A 19,173-nucleotide genomic window follows, 5' to 3' on the forward strand; every position below is an offset into this window, starting at 1 on the left:
TTCCGATCTCTTCATTTCCCTTCAATAATTAGTCATCTCATATCCTGCTCCCTAAGTCCCACTCCTTTCTTTGCTATTAACTGGTCTTTAGAAAGGATTTATGACATTCAATTTGAAATTACCTTCTTAAATCAAGTGTTAATACAACTACTTTTGACTTTCCCCATTGGTCTAGGTAAGCTTCCTGTGACACTAGACCCAAGTTGGGGGGCACCTGAAGTCAATGTACCATGGTACCATTCTTGACCATATGTATGACTCGTATCATTTTCTTTTCCCTTTTCCACTTCTTTTTCCACTTTTTAAAAATTATTTTTTCTTGCCTTTGTTCTTTTTGCTTTGCTTATTCCTCAGCCTGATGAGGGTACCTAGTGCTTCCCATGGGCATTACTTTAATCCCACTGATATGACTCAAGGGCAAAGGACAATTTCCCTGGGCCTCAGTGTTCTTCATCTGTAAAATGAAGGGTTTGGACTACTGGTCTTTAAAGATCTTCCAAGTCTTGACAGTGATGACCCTACAATCCTAAGATCGCTTGGATACAAATGTGTCTTTGATCTGAGGAAAAGTTAATGTACACCAGCATAAAACTGATGCTGATGTAACATAAAGCAATGATGAAAAGATTTGTTCTTCATTCACACAGTCCTACTCTTTGTGATCCTATTTGGGATTTTCTTGACAAAGATACTGAAATGAATAAATTTCCTTTGCCAGCTCGTTTTACAGATGAGGAAACTGAGGTAAACAATGTTAAGTCACTTGCTCAGGGTCACATAACTAGTAAGTGCCAAGGCCAGATTTGAACTAAGGAAGATGATTCTTCCTAACTCCCTGGCTTCAGGTCCAGCACACTATCCATTGAGCCACCTAGCTGCCCTTGTGAAAAGATAGGAAGGTGCTTTTGCCAAAGCAGGATATTTCCAGAGATGAGAGACCACAGGACTCTTGTTGTTTTTTTTTAAGCTTCTGTTAAGAATAGGCACTACCTAGGCAGTGCTTCCAAAGATGTCTTTCTCTTCCCTCTCTCTTCTTTAACCTCTAATATTTCCCTTTCACCTCTAAAATAACCATTGTTAGTAACAAGCAAAAAAGGACTATGTAACAGTCTTTAGCAGCATCAACAATGACCAAAGCAGAGACTAACTCCAGGTTAGTGCGGTGACTTGGTGGGAGTCTGGAATATGTGGGGAAGGGAAAGCTAACTTTCTTAGATTCCTCACTTGTGGGCTTAATATTTTTAGGTATGATCACAGTCTACATTTTATTAGAAGTGGAAATCCCCTGAAGAATTTTAGAAGACATTAAATATGCATTAGGAAATAGTTTGACTAGGAGCTGGTGTTCTAATGTGGAAAATCCTCCCTATTCTCTCAGGCTTTAAAACCCATGTCTTTAAAAGGGAACAGCATTACCCTCTTGTGGACATTCTATTAAGTGCTTCTATGTAAAAGTACTGTTATAAACTTAAATTTGTCACCTATATCCAATATTAACTAATTATATGTTGAGTATATTTCATAGCCTTAGTGTACTCCATAATTTAAAAAACAAGGAATATAGATAGCTATATGACCCTGGCAAGTCACTTAACTGCTTCTGCCTTGGAACCAATGAACTGTATTGACTCTAAGAAGAAAGGTAAGAATTAAAAACAAAAACAAAAAAAAACAAGGAATAAAGAGATCAATATATACAACAATGACATCATAGAGACAAACATCTTTGAAATGCTTTAGATCCCTGATTAACTCACAGATCAACCATCATTCCAGAGGATCAAGTATGAAGCATGGTACCTGTGGCTGTGTCCTTGTCTAAGTACCATGTGTCATGGGTCATGGGTCATGCATGGGAGTCATGGTGATGAGTGACTGGATCTGAGGGCCATTGTAGCTGTAGAGAGTGAGAACCTACTAGGGAAACTGGTGGCTAGAGAGAGAGAGAGAATGCAAGAAGAAGGACAGGAAACATTATTGCCACATGCCTGAGAAGGACTGAGCAGAAGAATCACAGCACCATGACTGGGGGCTATGATCTGAGTTTATTATGATAAAGAGAGATTTTTATAGAGGGCAAAATATTCAGCATTCCAACATTCTTGGAGGGTGTTACTTTCTCACAGGATAATGTTTATGGAAATGGATATTTAGGAAAATGACTTCACACATGAACATTACCAGGGTTGCTATTACAGATGTAAGCAAGTCGAAAAACAGTGATTGCTAATCTGTTCTTGGGGAAAGGCAGGTTTGATACTTTCAGTCATGAAGTTATAAGGACTTCTTTGCTCTTCAGAATGAGGGGGGAGGACTCGGGGTTTAATGATGACCTTTGGTGAGAGCAACAGTGCCTTTGTGTGAGATTGGGACCTTACCAGCGATCTCAGGCAAGCATGGCTGCTTTCCTCAGTGGCCCTCACAGGTACCCACCTCCCGAGGACAAGAGAGGTTTGCAATTAGAGTATAAAATGAAATACATGATTTTTAAGATATGACCAAAATAGGAATTTGTTTTGCTTTGCTTGATTTTGCAAATTTGCTCCAAGGATTTTGTTTTAGTTTCTTTTCAGTGGAAAGAAAGGGAAAGTAGAAAAGAAAGAAAATAGATTTTTGTTAGCTGAAAGAAAATTAATTTAATTAAAAAATTAGAATCAAGAGATAAACTAAGACATGAGTCAAATTTCCAGGATTTTCAACTAAAGTCAAGTGCCTTTCTTATGTTTGTAATATAGCCTCATATAATGTAGGATATCATCTCTGCTGATTTTTGTCACTGTGCCTTATTTTCAGAATTTGGAAACCTTCAGGCAAAGATATTTTCATAGTTGTTAATTCATTTTCCTCTTGGCAAAAATGGATTTGCCCAGCAGAAGGATGATATTAAGCATATCAGAATTTATAGTTTTTAAAATGCCTGGTCACTAATCTATCTGACTTTCCTCTGTTTTTCAGGGTAGATCACTTATATACCTTCTTTGTTCAGTGCTCACCAGAAGTTTATGGGAAAGATGCCAAAGAGCAAGGGTTTGTGGTAGTAGAGAAGGAAGAGTTGAATATGGTCGATAACTTTTTCAGCGAGCCAACAGCTAAAAGCTGGGAGGTAAGTGCATACCACCATCTGACAACTGTTATGTTAGAATATGCAGAAAAGCAACCATATTTTTAGCCAACATCTTCCCAGAAGCAATATATATTTGCATATTCACATATATCTATATGCATATTTTTATTTGAGAAATAATAAAGAGCTTAAAGAAGTCCTTTGCCACTTTTTTAAGATGGAAAATTTTAGCACTTAATCCCAAATTTACTAGTATAGATTGCTATATAATTTCAGCTTATTATTTGTTGAATTGAATCAACTTGAACTTTACAACTTCTATGTATTTCTATAATGCTTTTGTATGGTTTACCTTTGCATCTAATCCACTGCAGTATATAACAGTCAAGAAATACTTTCTTTTTCTTCATCTGTGATACACTATGATCAGTGATGTTTCGTCACCTGTAATACATTGCACATCAGATGTGTAAGTTTCCTTGATTTTTTTATATGATTCATTTACCAATTAGATCTTCCTGAAGCAATTTAGGAATGTGTTCATTTCCTTTTAAGATACTTGGTTATTTTTCAAGTTTTACTGCCTTGCTAGCAAATTTTCAACCCAAGTGATCTTGTTCATCTTGCATTCACTTCTACAGACATATGCTCTTTTGCCCTAGTTATAGAATCACAGGATCAGACTTAAAAGCTAGAAAGGATCTTATTGGCCACTGAGTCCAACTTCCCCATTTAATCCAAGAAAAAAATGAGTCCCAGAGAGGTTAAGTGAGCATACAGCTATGTCCGTGGGAGGATGAGCATTCTGGACTTCTTGATTTCAAGTCTAATGTTCATCTGCCTATTGTATTATCCTTCTAGTCCCTGACAGCGAGTAATTTAAAGATGGTCCAAGAGCCCTACCATAATCACCACCACATAGCAGACACAGTTGAGCACTATGAGATGACTTTATTACTATAGAGCAAGGCCATGAGGATCCTCCAGTACTTACCACCAACCACCTCATAGGATTGCCATGAACAAAATGATTTTTAAACCTTAAAACACAATAGAAAAAGGCCCACATTCACCGGAGAAGACAGCTAATTTACAATTTGGGGTTAATCTCAACTTGCCAGGCTGCCTGCCAATGGAAAACTATACTTACATCATCTTCTCAGAAATCAAATGCTCCTTCATTTTCCTTTCAGTCGTAAATTCCTTACAACAAGATGAAGCATGTTATCAAAAGCACACGCTGTTATTCTGCCTGTTATGCACTCAGCCGTTTAAAGATTCCTGTTCAATGGAGCAGGCCGGTGCCTTGGGCTCTTCATCTTGCCCTAGATTCTGTCATGAATTGTTAGATACCAAGAAAAAGTAATAAGATGCTAAATTAATTACTTGCCCATTGTCACTCAGCTGCTAGGTAGCAAAGTGAGCCCTCTGTCTGCAAATCTAGCACATTTTCCACTGTGCAACAACTCTCTCTAAATCAGGGTGAGGAAAACATCCATAATCTTGCGTGAAGCAAACCAGGTGAGAATAGGGACAGTTAGGGAGAAAAGCACCAGAAAGGGAGGAAAAACTCATAACAATGAGTTTTTGTTATCCTCAATTAGGAAATTAAGTTTCAAAGGTGAAAATTCATTTCATAGCCTTGAGCCTATATCTAACAGGAAGTAAGTGTTTACTCTCAATCCTAATTTGGGTGTGTTCCTGTAGAATGGTGAACCCTGTCCTAAGGGAAATAGAAACTCACTGATGCAGGAAACTAGATAGAGCAGAAGTCGTTGTAGCTGTTGCTACTCGGGGCTGTTGACTTGCCATGTGGAGGTAGAGAGCCTTTGCTTTACCAAGGGAGAGGCTCTGAGAGCCCACAACTCTCACAACCTGACCATGAGACTAAAGCCAATGGCCTTGAACATTCAGATCCTGTACTGTGCCAGACCAGACCAGGAGCCTTTTGTGAAGGTAGGTCAGATTATGCCCCTAATTGTTTCTGAATCCCCAAGGAGCTGTATGATCCAATACTTGTTTCCAAGCCTGTTTCCCTTAAAAGGACTCAGCTTTTAGAATTTCATGTTAATACAGTGTTTATTCTACTTTGCCAATTTCTACTTTTTATCTCCTTTTCCAAAATAAGGAATTCACTGAAACTTAAGTAGAATGTGCTTAATATTTCATTCTGTGACCAGATCTATACACCTGTGGCAATTATAGTCCTCTCCCAGAATACGGTACTTCATTTGATGTATTTAAACTACTTAACTTGTACTCTGAAAAGATTTTCTTCATTTGAAGTTTCTGTCTGTTTGTTTTATGTTTCTTTCATTAAGAAACACAGTTTAGGAACTGGCCCTTGATTTATGTTCTGGCTTGAATATATATTTAAATTAGTAGCTGTTTCTTTGCATTTGGGAATTTAACAGTACTTAACATTTACAACTTCTACTATTGTTAGTTTTTTGTTTTACTGAAAAATTTGAAGATCTTTTTTAATAGTTTTAGAGTGCTTTTGTTTTCTAACGATATGTTGGGGTTTTTTTTAACATAAAGGATTTCAACCAAATGATACAACAAAAATGGATTTTGAATTAAAATAATCACTTATTACCTTTGTGATATTGAGACAAGTCTTTTAATCTTTGTGAGTCTCAGTTTCTTCACCAATAAAATAAGGGAATTAGACTAAATGATCTCTGAAGTCCCTTTTAGCCCTAAATCTTATGATACTATTATCTAAGCCCAGATACAAAACAAAAGATGCCATTCATTTTAAAACAGTTCTCATTTTAGTAACTGTTTGATTACTTGTTTTTCAGCTACATAAACCAGATTTTCAGCTGGTTGACATCTTAGCTTAAATTTTTGTTGCTACCTGCCCCATCACTTGCATAAACAGCTTCTAGGACAAAAAAAAAACCAACACCAGTAAAATTGGTTATTTTTTGGTTTGCTCAAGAGAACACACCCAAATTCTTTTCTCAACCGACTCCTTTGAAGCTCTCCAACATTGTCACTCATTTTCTCCTTTTTCCCTATCTAGCATTTACATGGTGCTTTTTAAGGTTTTCTAGGTGCTTTAGACATCTCATTTGATCCTTACAACCCTGGGAGGATAGGTGCTATCATTATGACCAGTTTATAGATAAGGAAACTGAGGTAGATAGAGATTCAGTGACTATCCAGGGTTACATGGCTAGTAAGTATCTTGAGGCCAGATTTGAAATCTGGTTTTTCTGACTCCAGGTTCAGTGTTCTATTCTTTATAACACCTATCATTGACCCCATTCTTGCCTATCCTCTCCAGACTATGATCCACCTAGCAATCATCATTTCTCTTTCAAATACTGTATTTCAGTCACCAGCACCGTCCCCTCACCAGCAAACAAACTTGGTCCTCCTAATATTAAAAAATACTTCCTTGGACCTCTCTACGTTGCTCAGATTGAAACTCTTTCATCCTCTTCACTGCTAAATTTTTAGGGGAAGAGGGGAAATGGTATGCTCCCAGTGTTTTTCTCCACTGCCTTATTACTCATTGAGTTGATCAACAATAAAAAAAAAAATGATATATACAAAAGTCTTTCTTCTGTACCCATTATTTAACTATAACTGTGATAGAATCACCAGGGACTTCCTTGCTCTTTTAGTCTTCATCCTCCTTAACTTCTCTGTAAGCAGTATCTTAATCTGCTTGCTATTTTCTCATTTCAATTTTTTTTTTAATTTGCTTCAGAGATACATCCTGGTTTCTCTTGTTGCTTCCCTAATGAGAGACAGAGAGAGGGAGAGAAAAAGATGTCAGGGCTAGAAGAATTTCAGTTCTCCTTCAAACACTCCATAGTGGCTCTTGTAAGAGATAGAATCTTCTCTAGACTCTCCACAACTCATAAATCCTCAAGGGACCCCCACAATCTTACAAAGATCCTTGATTATACAAGTTCAAAAGTTCAAGTAAATCAAGGATAGAGCAGACTTTGGGCACATCCAGCATTCCCTACCCAAACCCAGCCTAGCCTGAGTCTTTCCAAAGCTATGGTTATAGGAAACAAGCTAGAAAGACCAGCCTTTGGATACTAGGGACTGGTCCACTGAGACACTAATGACTTAAGTCCATCTAAAGGAGAAAAATCCTAGGCAAAAGTAAGCCTCAGTAGTCCCTGAAACTCAGGCATTAAAAGAGCCTCTGGACCTAATATTGGGAGGGGATGAACCTGTCTTTCCTCCCTCGCCCCCCAAGATCAGAAGAAGGTCTTCTGAAAAGAGGGGGCCCAATATGGAAATATGTTGCATGACTTCACATTGTCAATCTTGAAAAACTCAAATTTTCTAAAGTAGTTAGAAAGAACAAGTCTTTAATCAGGACAAGAGACACAATGCTCAAGGTTCTGCCATTACACAGAATCAGGGAAATCAAGGGCAGGAAACTACACTGACTGGTTATAAGCAGGCTTGAGAAAGATGCTGTGGTCAGAGATAGGGATACCAGGGAGTGGCCCAAGACACAATGAGAGAAACTTCTAAGGGTGCTTGAGGTTTGAATATTTGTCACTCCTAATCTGAATGCTTGGTGGTCCATCATACAGAGTTCCCAAAGTACAAGGGTAAACATGGGGATCCCATAAAACCAAGTTTAACAGATTGTGTACCCCAAAAGATAAATGGGCTATATTTTAACTCCATTTAGTTCCAGCTATATCATTACTAGGCCTATACTCCAAAGAGATAAAAGAGGGAAATGATACACATACAAAAATATTTATATCAGCTTTTTTCATTGTATATAAAAATTAGACACTAATGTTATGCCTTCCTTTTGGGAAATGGCTAAACAAATTGTTGTGTATGAATGTAAATAGATTATTATCATGCCACAAAAATGATTAAATAGACTTGATGATGCAATGAAATCTTGAAAATTGAAGACTTCTGTAAACTAATGCAGAGCAAAGTGAGCAGAAGTAGTACAATTTATATAATGATAACATTATAAGGAAAAACAACTTTAGAACTCTGATTAATGCAGTGATTAACCAAAAGGGTGAAAATGAAACATCATACTCACTTCCTGACAGAGAGGAGAGTAACTTAAATCCAGAAAGAGACATAGGTTTATGGATATGGTCAATGTGGGAACTTGTTTTATTGGACTATGTATTTATTGAAGACTATCTTTTAGATTTGGTTTTTATTCATTTGGGGGAAAGGGTTAGGGAGAGGAACAAATTAATTTTTTTTTTAATCAAAACTAAATTTTTCTATTATTTTGCCCCTTAAACTCTCTTCTTGAGTATTCTCTATTTCTGTTGATAATATGCTACTAACCCCATTTACTTATTATTATTACTTAGCTTATTTTTGGTTCTTCCCCCCCCCCCCCCCCAATTCACCTCTTATTCACCACCACTACTACCACCCCCCCTCCACACCCCCAATACAGTACTCACATCCTTTCTTTTAATTTCTACTACTTCCATCCTAGCATTAACACTCTTTGCCAATACTGGTACTGTTGCAGTAGTTTCCTAATAGATCTTCCTGCCTCCACTTTCAGTTCCCTCCAATCATTCCTTGACACTTCTGGCAAAATAATGCTTTTTACATGTAGATTTGATCGTGTCATTCTGTTGAAAATCTTCCATTGCTCCCTGTTGGAGGAAATTCTGATTCTGATGCTCTTGGCTTTTGAGTCCCTGATTATGCTTTTGCTCTTAAGATCCTCTAGATAAAAAAAAAATTAGTCACTTGATAGATAACATTCTGTGCTAAGTCCTTCAACAATTCTGACTTAGAAACATCCCATCACTTCCCATTCTGGGACATACATGGAGTATAGGTTGGTTATAAACACTGCACCTCATTCAGAAACTATAATAACTTAGCAACCATCCATACTCTTTGACTATATCTACCCAAACAAAGCAGTCTATGTATCCAAGGAAATACATTTTGATATCATAGTTCATAGAAATCATAAAATTGAGGGAGAGAAGAAGCATTGAGGATTATTCAGTCTAACCTCAGTTCACAAATGAGGAAATTGGAACTCGGGGGTAAGTGACTTGCCCATCTTTGACTCAGTTTGTGAGTTACATCCCTAGTAAGAGACAGGTAGGAAACAAACCTATGATGCTAATGCTTTCAGCAGTCAAAGAAGGCAGTCTGCCCACAATTGTCATTCTATATGTAAGAGATTGACTGTTGATTTTTTTTTACATGGATTAGAGTAAATTAAATTAGCAAAAGATTATTCAATTACCTTTAAATTGTAACTTTTTTTAATCCCACGTAGTTTAAAATATGTCTTTTTCTTAAATATAAATACAAAGGTCTCCTGTCTTCACATACCAGTGAAAATAAGACCATCTATTTCATGGATAGACAGCATGGCCTAGCAGACTGAAAGCTGAAATTGAAGCTCGAAAGACTTGGGTGCAAGTCCCATCCCTGACATAAATCAGCTGTTTTTCTCTGAACATGTTACTTAAGGCAACTCTCTGGAAGCTCACAATAGGATATAATCTTACAGGCAGAGATAGTCTTTCTTTTAGCTTTTTATTTCTCTTCAGCTGTTTAAGTGCAGTGCCTGTCATGCAATAATTGCTTTACAAATACTTACTAAGTTTATAATTTGTAGCAAAGGTGTTGATTTGATTTGGTAGTAGAAGCAGTCCTTGTCTCTAGCTTTTCCTTATTGAAAATAAATGAGCCCTAAACAGTTTTCTATGGTGAACTTCTAGGATAAAGTTAGGAAAGCTTAGTAAATGACAGTATTTTGGTCATGTAATAATTAAAATGGTGAAGCTATAAATTGTGATAGATATAAGAGTGGGTGAGTAAATTGTGACCGCAGAAAATGTTTCACTACAGTGTCTTGTTTTAAACCAAATATAAGGTGGTCGCCAGGGAAATATTCCCAATTATTCAAAGATCCCCAAGTCAACTGGGTTTTATAGAGATTTTAATTAATAATACAATGAGGAATCAAAGAAAGAGAGAGAGAGTAAGAAAGGAATAAGTATGAAGGGCCTTAAGCCAACATGGCCTAGACCTGAGTCTTAAGAGAGAGAGATCAGTCAGTCTTTTATCACTCACCACAAGATCTGTTCAAGTGAGGATTTAGGGGGGGCAGAGTCTCCCCAGAGGGAGTTCCAGCCAGAGTCAGCCTCCCTTGAAAGACCTCCTTAGAGATTGCCCTCCAGAGCCTGTATATCTCCAGACTTCTTTCAACAGTCTGCCTTTTTTCTTATATAGCGGGTTTTCTCCTATGTTACCTCCCCGAAGTTCTTCCATCTACCGATCACAATAGACCTTTTCCAAAGGACAGCCCATTCTGAATTCACATTTTGTTATCACCTTCTTAATTCACATCTTGCTCTCACCTTTTCTGGGTAGACTAAAACTTCTGAGTAATTCACATCAGGAAAGCTCTGAGTAAGTTTTCACCTCTTTGCTTCCTTGTAAGTTCACAAGTTGCCTGACCTTTATAGGTACTTAGCACCCCTTTCTAAAAATAGGCATGGCTTAAGTATGGGTTTAAGTACTTTTCATTGTTCAGCAAGGAGTTTTCTCCCCTAAAGCAGTCTTAAGTATGGATGGAGTAGAGGCTCTCCCATTTCTGATCCAAGTAGAGTTCTCACATTTTAAATGGGAAATGTTCCCAGTAGGGAATTGTTCCAATGGAGAATTCCCCAATGGGGACTTTTTCAACATTCACAAGTCTGAGAAATTTCAAGATTCACAGTCATGTATCCTTTTTTGTCTATATTAAGAATTCCTTAACACTATACCTTTTGTGTAGACAAGGCATTCAAACTGTAAGATACAAAAGGTCATTTGCTAGTTTCTATTGTTATAAAATATTGTATAGATTTTCCCCCCATAAACTTATCAGTTAAACAAGTTTTTAGTAAGTACCTACTCTGTGACAGGCATCATGCTAAGTTTTGAGAATACAAAGATTTATATGTTCCCTCAGCTTCTATCAGGAAAGACAACATGTAGATATATAAATATATAGAAAATAAATAAATTCAAGATAACTTGGGGTGAAGGAGGTCCAAGTCATAAACTTCAAGGAATGAGGTGATGTTGCTAAATTCAGTAAACATGCACTGCAGCAAATTAACAATCATTAGTTTTTAATGTTCACATTAATCTGGTCTTCTGACTATATATAGGAAAGAAATATAAGTAAAGATATTAATTGTGGTCTTATTTAATTTTGTAACCTTTGTGCCTGGGTAAATTTGGAGCATTTTTTCAGCTTACTTAGTTTGAATTGACTGATTGAGTCTTTCCCTTAAACTTATGGAAACATTAAAAGAAAGCCTTCATCAGAGTCTTCATCAGTCTAAGTCTTGCTATAAATATTTGGTTCTGGGTTCTACATTTTAGAAAGGCCTTTGATAAGCTGGAGAGGGTCCAGAAAAGAGCAGCCAGGATGAAGAAGGGCCATGAGTTCATGCTATGGGCAGATCAATTGAAGGAACTAGGGATGTTTAACTTGGAAAAGAGGGCAGGAAGGAGAAGCGTAACCATATTCTGGAATTTGAAGCAATCATATGGAATAAGGGTTAGGCTTTTTTCTGATATACCCTCAAGAGCAGAATTGGGAAGAGTGGGTCAAAGTTGCAAAGACAAATTTAGGTACTAAGAAAAAAACATCCAAACAATTGTGCTTCTCCAAAGTAGAATAGGATTGGTGGGGAAATGGAGATTCTCCTCCCATTGGAGATCTTCAAGCAAAGGCTGGATGACCATTTGTGTATACATCATAGAAGGGATTGTTTCTGGATACTGGTTGGATTAAAAAGCCACTGAGGTCCCTTCTAACTTTGAAATTATACAATTTTGCTCTTTCAGATAATCACTGTTGAAGAGGCCAAACGGAGAAAGAGTACTTGCAGTTATTATGAGGAGGAGGAAGATGAGTCCCTCCCTGTCTTAAAGCATCATAGTGCTCTACTAGAGAATATGCACATAGAACAGGTAAGAATGATTATTGTTGGAGAAGAAAAGTCAATGTTTAGGGATTTTTTAAAAATTTGCATAAAGTCAGAATAGAAGTACTGTTGACATTCAAGGGAAGGATTATAGCACAGAGTGCTTTTGGGTGACACAATCTGGTTTCTCTCCTCTTTCATTTTCAGTCGGATGAAACCCTACCCCATCCTTTAATGTCCAGTCCTAATATCATCTCCTCCTTGGGGCCCACCTATTTCCTTCCAGCTAGAAGTGTTATCAGTTGCTTCTAAAAACATTTTAGCACTTAGTTTGCATCTCATACAACTATGCCAGTCTACTTTTACATCAGTCTTATGTGTGTGTGTGTGTGTGTGTGTGTGTGTGTGTGTGTGTCTAATATACTAGGCTCTGTGTTCAACAAAAAGTAGAAATAGATTGCCCCTGCAGGGAAAGAATTTACAAAGGTAGCCACGATTGATAGACAGAATCTCTGCGAGGAAAATTACCCTCTGTGCTGTGTTCTTATTAAGATTCATTTACTATAATTCTTCCTTTTCCTACTTCTTTTATTTTTTTTATTTTTTTTAAACTCTCACCTTCCATCTTGGAATCAATACTGTGTATTGGCTCCAAGGCAGAAGAGCAGTAAGGGCTTGGCAATGGGGGTCAAGTGATTTGCTGAGGGTCACACAGCTGGGAAGTGTCTGAGGCCAGATTTGAGCCTAGAATCTCCTGTCTCTAGGCCTGGCTCTCAATCCACTGAGCTACCCAGCTTCCCCCTTTCCTACTTCTTTTAGCTTTTGTGCCCTGCACAGTAGCAAAATCTTTGTCTCAAAAGATGGGAAATATGCTGATGGAATTTGAGTTTACTAAAATGAATTGCCTTTTCATTCCTAATAAATAGGGAAATTGGAGTAAACAAGAGTGTGTTGGCTTTTTAGAGAAACATGTTGAGGATTTATTTCATTTGTTTCTTTTATTTCATAATCTTTCCACTTCAAGCTTGCTAGACGACTTCCAGCAAGGGTGCAAGGATATCCATGGAGACTAATATATAGTACTATAGAACATGGCACAAGCCTGAAAACTTTGTACCGGAAATCAGCATCTCTTGATGGTCCTGTCCTTTTGGTCATTAAAGACATGGATAATCAGGTTAGAACTACTTATACCTATTTTTTGCCTCTTAAATCTTCAATGGAGAAGTTTATGTACTTTGTGTCTAATTTCCCTAGGATGAATGTAATACTTTCAAAGTCTTAAAATATAATACAGGATGGTTAAGCAAGCATAAAACTACACTAAAATTTTTGGGACACTATTTAAAGATGAGTTCTTGTTTTTATCTAGGTACTGGCTTTCACTGTACCATAGCCATTGCACTTAATAGCTCTTTATTAATATTTATTTACTAATAAATGTTATAAAATAAAATATTTGAAGTTATGTACATTAATTTTTACAATTCCCATTTAGGATAGCTATTAATAATCACTAGAAGTAACAAAAATAAAACTACATGCCCATGACTAATCTGCCTGCTCAAACAGCCTTCTCCACCAATTTCCTGACCCAGGAAGGAAAAAGAGCTAGCCATGGAAGACCACCCTATTTATCTGCTGTCTATGTTATCACATAACAATGGGAAGTCAGGGGACCCCTGGGAAATGAAGTTCAAAGGCACACAATTTCCAATTATGCAGAATCCTCCTTTTTTCTCCTACTAGTTTTTAGTATTTTTTCTTCTTCAAATTATCTTGAAGTTAGTTGTCATTTACATGTTATATCTCCCCTCAGTGGATATAAGCTAAATGAAGCCAGCAACTCTTTTATTCTTGATATTTCCCAGGCCTCTGCATATAAAAGGTAGCCACTAAATGCTTCTTGAGTTAAAATTTTGAACTAACTTTTGTAAAATGCTCTATAAATATTTAGATATTACTGTTCTATGCAGGAAAAATCCCTGCCAGCATCACTATAAAATGAAGAAAAAGAACTTTGAACTGTCAAGCATTTTAATCTAATGAGAGAATGAAAGTTGGAGCTGAACTCTTACTTGCCAGTAGTTTGATCTATCTGTTTTCATGGTGTAATAGAACACTTTTAGGAGGGGGAAGAAGAAGAAAAGACAGTTCTATAGTTTTAAAAGTTGATTGAAAGTAATGTTTTATATTTTGACAGATTTTTGGAGCATATGCAACTCATCCGTTCAAGTTCAGTGACCATTACTACGGCACAGGAGAAACTTTCCTCTACACTTTCAGCCCAAATTTTAAGGTGACTACTTGAGAGAAACATATAGTATGATGCTCTTATTTTTCCTATGGGACACTGAAACAAACAGGTGTACTATAGATCAACTTGTATAATCCTAGTTAACAACAATCTTAGTCAATGGGTCACAACTGCCAGACACATTAATTGTACAACAATAACAAAGCCCATGTTCCTGGAATCTGTAAGTGCCCATTGGTGGTCAAGGTTTCCCTGGAAGACATTGTCTAAGCTCATGGTCACTGAAGAATTTGGTTCCTAGCCAAAGGAGTCAAGAACATCTTCAAGCAAATGAGTTGTTTTAAACCTCCAACAACCTCCAGTTGCTGACAACTGAGAAACAGTACTTGTTTTCCAACAAGATCCCTAAAATTAAAATTAAAAATATCTTTTCTTTTCTGTTCCTTCTCCAAATTCTAGGTATTCAAGTGGAGTGGAGAAAACTCTTATTTCATCAATGGAGATATAAGCTCTTTAGAACTTGGTGGTGGAGGGTAAGTTTTTAAATATTTCATTTGCCATGGTCAACCTTATTTTGATTCAAGTGACCAAATTTTGGATGTCAAAAAGTTTTAGTCCTTATGTCAGATTAACTGAAATTCTAGCTTTTCACATCAGCAAGAATCAAAGCTAAAATTACTTGTTATTACCAGATTTTTTTTCATCATCCTTATAAATTAGGAACTTTGTAGGTTCCATTACAAACTTAATTTTTAAAAATTAGTTCCTTTTCCATTTGTTTTCAAACTCGATTATGTATTATTTTCCCTCCCTTTTTATGGAGGTATTAAACTTGTATTTTCATTAGTACATTGCCCAAACCACTAAAAGTCTGTGATTTGTCTAAGGTTACACAGTCAGTATATGTAGTAGGTAGGAACCTGGATGTTTCTGATTCTACAAATGTTCTATCCTTTATGCCATCCAGCCTTTATGTTAAATAAATAGCAGGAAAAAAATCAAGTGAGACAATTGGAGATTTATATTGCTATATAAAACTTAATGGTAAATAGAGATGTGATTTTTAAGCTATCCTTCATTGTTAATCATCAAGCTTTTATTAAATGCTCACTCTGTGCCAGCTACAATGCTACAAAGACAAAAATGAAACCCTTTACTTTTAGGGAGCTTATATTCTATCAGGCAAAACAAAAATTACATGTATAAATAAATGTAAAATATATACAAAATAAGTTACTGAAACTAGTGGGGGGAGGCATTAGTTGCTAAAGGGAACAAGAAAGGTTTCGGGTAGTATGTGGCCCTTTGAGCTGCCCTTTGAAGGAAGTCAGGGGTTCTAAGATGCAGAGATGAAGGAATGCATCTCAGAGATGGGAAAAATCCCATTCAAAGGCAGAGGTGGGAAATGGAATTTTTTTTTTGCTTGTGTTTTTTATTGTTTCAAACTTTCCTTCCAGGGGACGATTTGGTCTGTGGTTGGACGCTGACTTATATCATGGACGAAGCAACTCCTGCAGTACTTTCAATAATGATATCCTCTCGAAAAAGGAAGACTTCATAGTTCGAGATATAGAAGTGTGGACATTTGAATGAAATTCAGACTGCCTTAAAAATAAAAATTAAAAGACTGGATTCAATCAGCCTTCTTAAAACTAACTGGCTGGAAGATGAAATCCCAGCACAAGCTGCCTGGTAACATCCCATAATGCTTTCTTTTGGAAACCATCCCAGAGCATGACTCCATAATGGGAAGATTCTGAAAGCTACCTGGGAGAGGCAAAAAGTGAAGCTTGCAAATGGAAAACTATAGATTGTTGTTAGACTTTTTACTCCCACCTCCCTCAAACTCCTACTATAAAGAATCAGAGTGTTTATAGATGTATGGGTTGAAGGCTGTTTTTATTTTTGGTAACTGTGAACAAAGATACTGTGGAATTATATGTATAGTATATGCCTTGTGTATTTATATCAATTTGCATTACCCAAACCTACAGCATCATATTGTTTGCCATGGAAAAAAGTTTAAGTTTTTGGAAGAAATTAAAAATTCACAGCACTTCAAGGGAAAGCGGGATTTTTTTAAAAGAAGTTTATTTATTGTTTTTCATACATTGAAATTTGTTTGCAATTTTTTCTTTTAATGTTTTAAATATTGGATTTAAAAGAATGCATAGATTTGTGTGCTGTTTTGGCAACAAATTCATTTGTCTATATAGTTTTATATTGACTTTTTTCATTTTGCAGAGAAAATGTATTTGTTTTTTAATTTTGCCCTAATTATTCTAGGGATTTTTTTTTTCCCCAGCAGCATCTGACATAATACATACATTCCTATTAGATAGAGTCATTGACTGACTAATTTTGAATTCTTTTTAACTTCACTGTTGCCAACCAACTTAACTATCTTAGGCCAACTTATCATTTCTTCAGTGGAAGCAATAAATGCCTTCTAGCAAGGGACCAAGACATGTGCTCCTTTATTTGGAGAGGATGACAGAAACTGACTTGTTTATAAGACAAGACCAGCTTTAGAAATTACTAGATAAAATAAAAATTTTGGCAGGGAAAAACCCTGCTTATGAGAAGAAGAAAGTTCTTTAGCACTTAAAAACCACATGTTTTCATAGCAAAAGTTCCATTTTCTAGTCTGATCTACTCTCCTTCCCCATCCCCATTTTTTTTCATTAGGGCACAAGATTTCATCTCTTAAAGAAAGAGTTGGCTGACTTTTGGTTTCCTCTCATTTTTTCCTCTTTATATGAAAAGTTTAAAATTAGCCCAACAATCTTTGTTTTGAGACTTATTTCAATTGCCAGAGGCAGTGCCAGGAGAAACCTCAGTGGTTACACAAGAAACTAGATTTTTTTTTTTTAAAGGAAGAGTACTCTCTTTGGCACTGAACCCTTTTCTCATCGTGAAAATGCTTTCTTCATTTTGTCAAGACAAAAAGCAAAGATTGTATTGTTGATCGATAAACTCTGATAAGTACCAAGGAATGAACTGATGAAAATAATTTCAAAATAACTCAAATGAAGAATAGTTGATCATAAATTGAATATGCTTAATTTTTAAGTTTAAATTTTTGGGGGTATATCTATGTGATATAAAAATACAATTTGAAACAGTAGTTTTAAGCTGGCAACAAGTCTCCTTTAGGTGTCCTCTCATTCATAGACACTTGAGAGGGAACAAACCAAATGCCAAGTAGCCTCCTGGCAGACTGGCGAATCATTTGCTCCACATACATTCCATGCAATTTACAGCAGCTGCTATGAAATATGAAATCTGTAACTTGTGTGTGCTTTTCTTTTTCTACTCAGATCCTATAGACCTTCCACTTGAAATACCAGTAAAAACCAAATTCTGGCATATCTACTATTAACTAGGTCCGTAGCTACTCGGTGGAAGATATCAGAAATGCCTCATGATAATCACATGTGGTATTTTTGCCATTTGCAAACCACCAACTGGTAAGCAAAAAATTAACATATTGCACATGTTTTACTCTTGTTATCTACAGTTTATCCCATGATACTGTATTTGCCAGTGCATACTCAAACACTGTGTTCTCTATATTAAACAGTATTGTTCGGTCAAAACTTTGTGACCCTTCATCTATGAATATTGAATATATGTAATGCAGTGCTATCCCAATATTTTCAATAAAGGACTTTATGCATTCAGCGCGGCATTCGCTATACTTGAAAATCTTTCCAAAATCTATTTCCTCCAGAAGTTACCATTGGTTTATTTTTTTATCAGGCAAAATACACTTCTATCTTGGTCAAGGTTGTAAGAGCACACTCACATAAAATGCAAACCCCCAAATAAAATCTTAAATAGACTGATGTGAAAGATGGTCTGCTTTGATCCACATCCATCCCACTCCAATAATTTTTTCTCTGGAGGTGGACAGCATTCCCTCTCATGAGTCTTTCAGGATTGTCCGAGATTATTGCATTGCCGAGAGTAGCCAAGTTTTCACAGTTGGTCATCATACAATATTGCTGTTACTGTGTACAGTGTTCTGCTTATTTTGCTCTGCCCCAGTTCATGAAGATCTTTCCAGCTTTTTTATGAAATTATCTTTCTTATTTCTTATAGCACAATAGGATTCCATCACCAACATATACCACAATTTCTTCAGTCATTCCCCAATTGATGAACATCCCATCAATTTCCAATTCTTGGCCACTACAAAAAGAGCTGCTATAAATATTTTTGTACAAGTAGCTACTCTCCCCTTTTTTGTTACCTCTTTGGGATATAGACCCAAAAGTAACCTGATTTAAATGAAAGCCATGACAACTTGGTGTAAGCAAGATAAAATGAAGCAAAGTTAACACCCAAGTCTGTTTTTATTATGGAATTCCCCTCTCCAGGATTACTACCTCCATTCTAATCAATATTTTCTGGTTTTTACTTAGGTCCATGATATTCTTCTAGTAATTTTTCCCCCTTTTTTGCTTTCCTTCTCTATCTCCTTCACAAACTACTCATATGTTATCCCCATGCGTTGGTGGTGAATGTTCCCTCGAACTCCATCTCTTTTCTCCCCCCCTTTTTTAAATTCAGTATTGATTCATTCTAAACATTGTGTGTAGGGGAACCCCCCCCCACCAGGATCACATACTGGGGTCCTACCTGTGTCCTAGTACTACTAGTGCTACATCATATCAGTGTACTCTAGCATGAGTCAGGGGACCTAGGCACATTGACCTGGAAAGGATTGGGTTAGGATCCTGGTATAAAGGAGAAGATATAAAAGAGGGGGTTCCAGGAAGTGGTCTCTATTTACTCAGGTGTGAGGTAAAAGGAAGGTGGCAAAGAGCCATGTGGAGAAGCACTCACATGCTAGTTAGGCTTTTATCTATATCTGTATTCTCTTATTCAAGTAAATAATAAATAAATAAATTCCA

General features: G+C 36.6%; 1 protein-coding gene across 6 annotated transcripts in view; it reads left to right on the plus strand.

Moving 5' to 3' along the window:
• Window positions 1-17,937, plus strand: part of NCOA7 (nuclear receptor coactivator 7) — a 226,356-nt gene extending 208,419 nt beyond the window's left edge. For 5 of the 6 annotated variants that reach the window (XM_056818727.1, XM_056818725.1, XM_056818726.1 and 2 more), the window contains 6 exons: window positions 2,956-3,103; window positions 11,918-12,043; window positions 13,022-13,174; window positions 14,201-14,296; window positions 14,714-14,787; window positions 15,712-17,937. In XM_056818727.1, the coding sequence (XP_056674705.1) occupies window positions 2,956-3,103; window positions 11,918-12,043; window positions 13,022-13,174; window positions 14,201-14,296; window positions 14,714-14,787; window positions 15,712-15,847 (733 nt within the window). In that variant the 3' untranslated portion in view covers window positions 15,848-17,937. Of the gene's footprint in view, window positions 1-2,955; window positions 3,104-3,503; window positions 5,021-11,917; window positions 12,044-13,021; window positions 13,175-14,200; window positions 14,297-14,713; window positions 14,788-15,711 lie in introns of those variants that run through there. The other variant, XM_007484514.3, reaches the window with a different exon arrangement.
• The last annotated feature ends 1,236 nt before the right edge of the window (window positions 17,938-19,173 follow it).

This window comes from Monodelphis domestica, chromosome 2, assembly GCF_027887165.1.
Source record: "Monodelphis domestica isolate mMonDom1 chromosome 2, mMonDom1.pri, whole genome shotgun sequence".
Classification (NCBI taxonomy): domain Eukaryota; kingdom Metazoa; phylum Chordata; class Mammalia; order Didelphimorphia; family Didelphidae; genus Monodelphis; species Monodelphis domestica.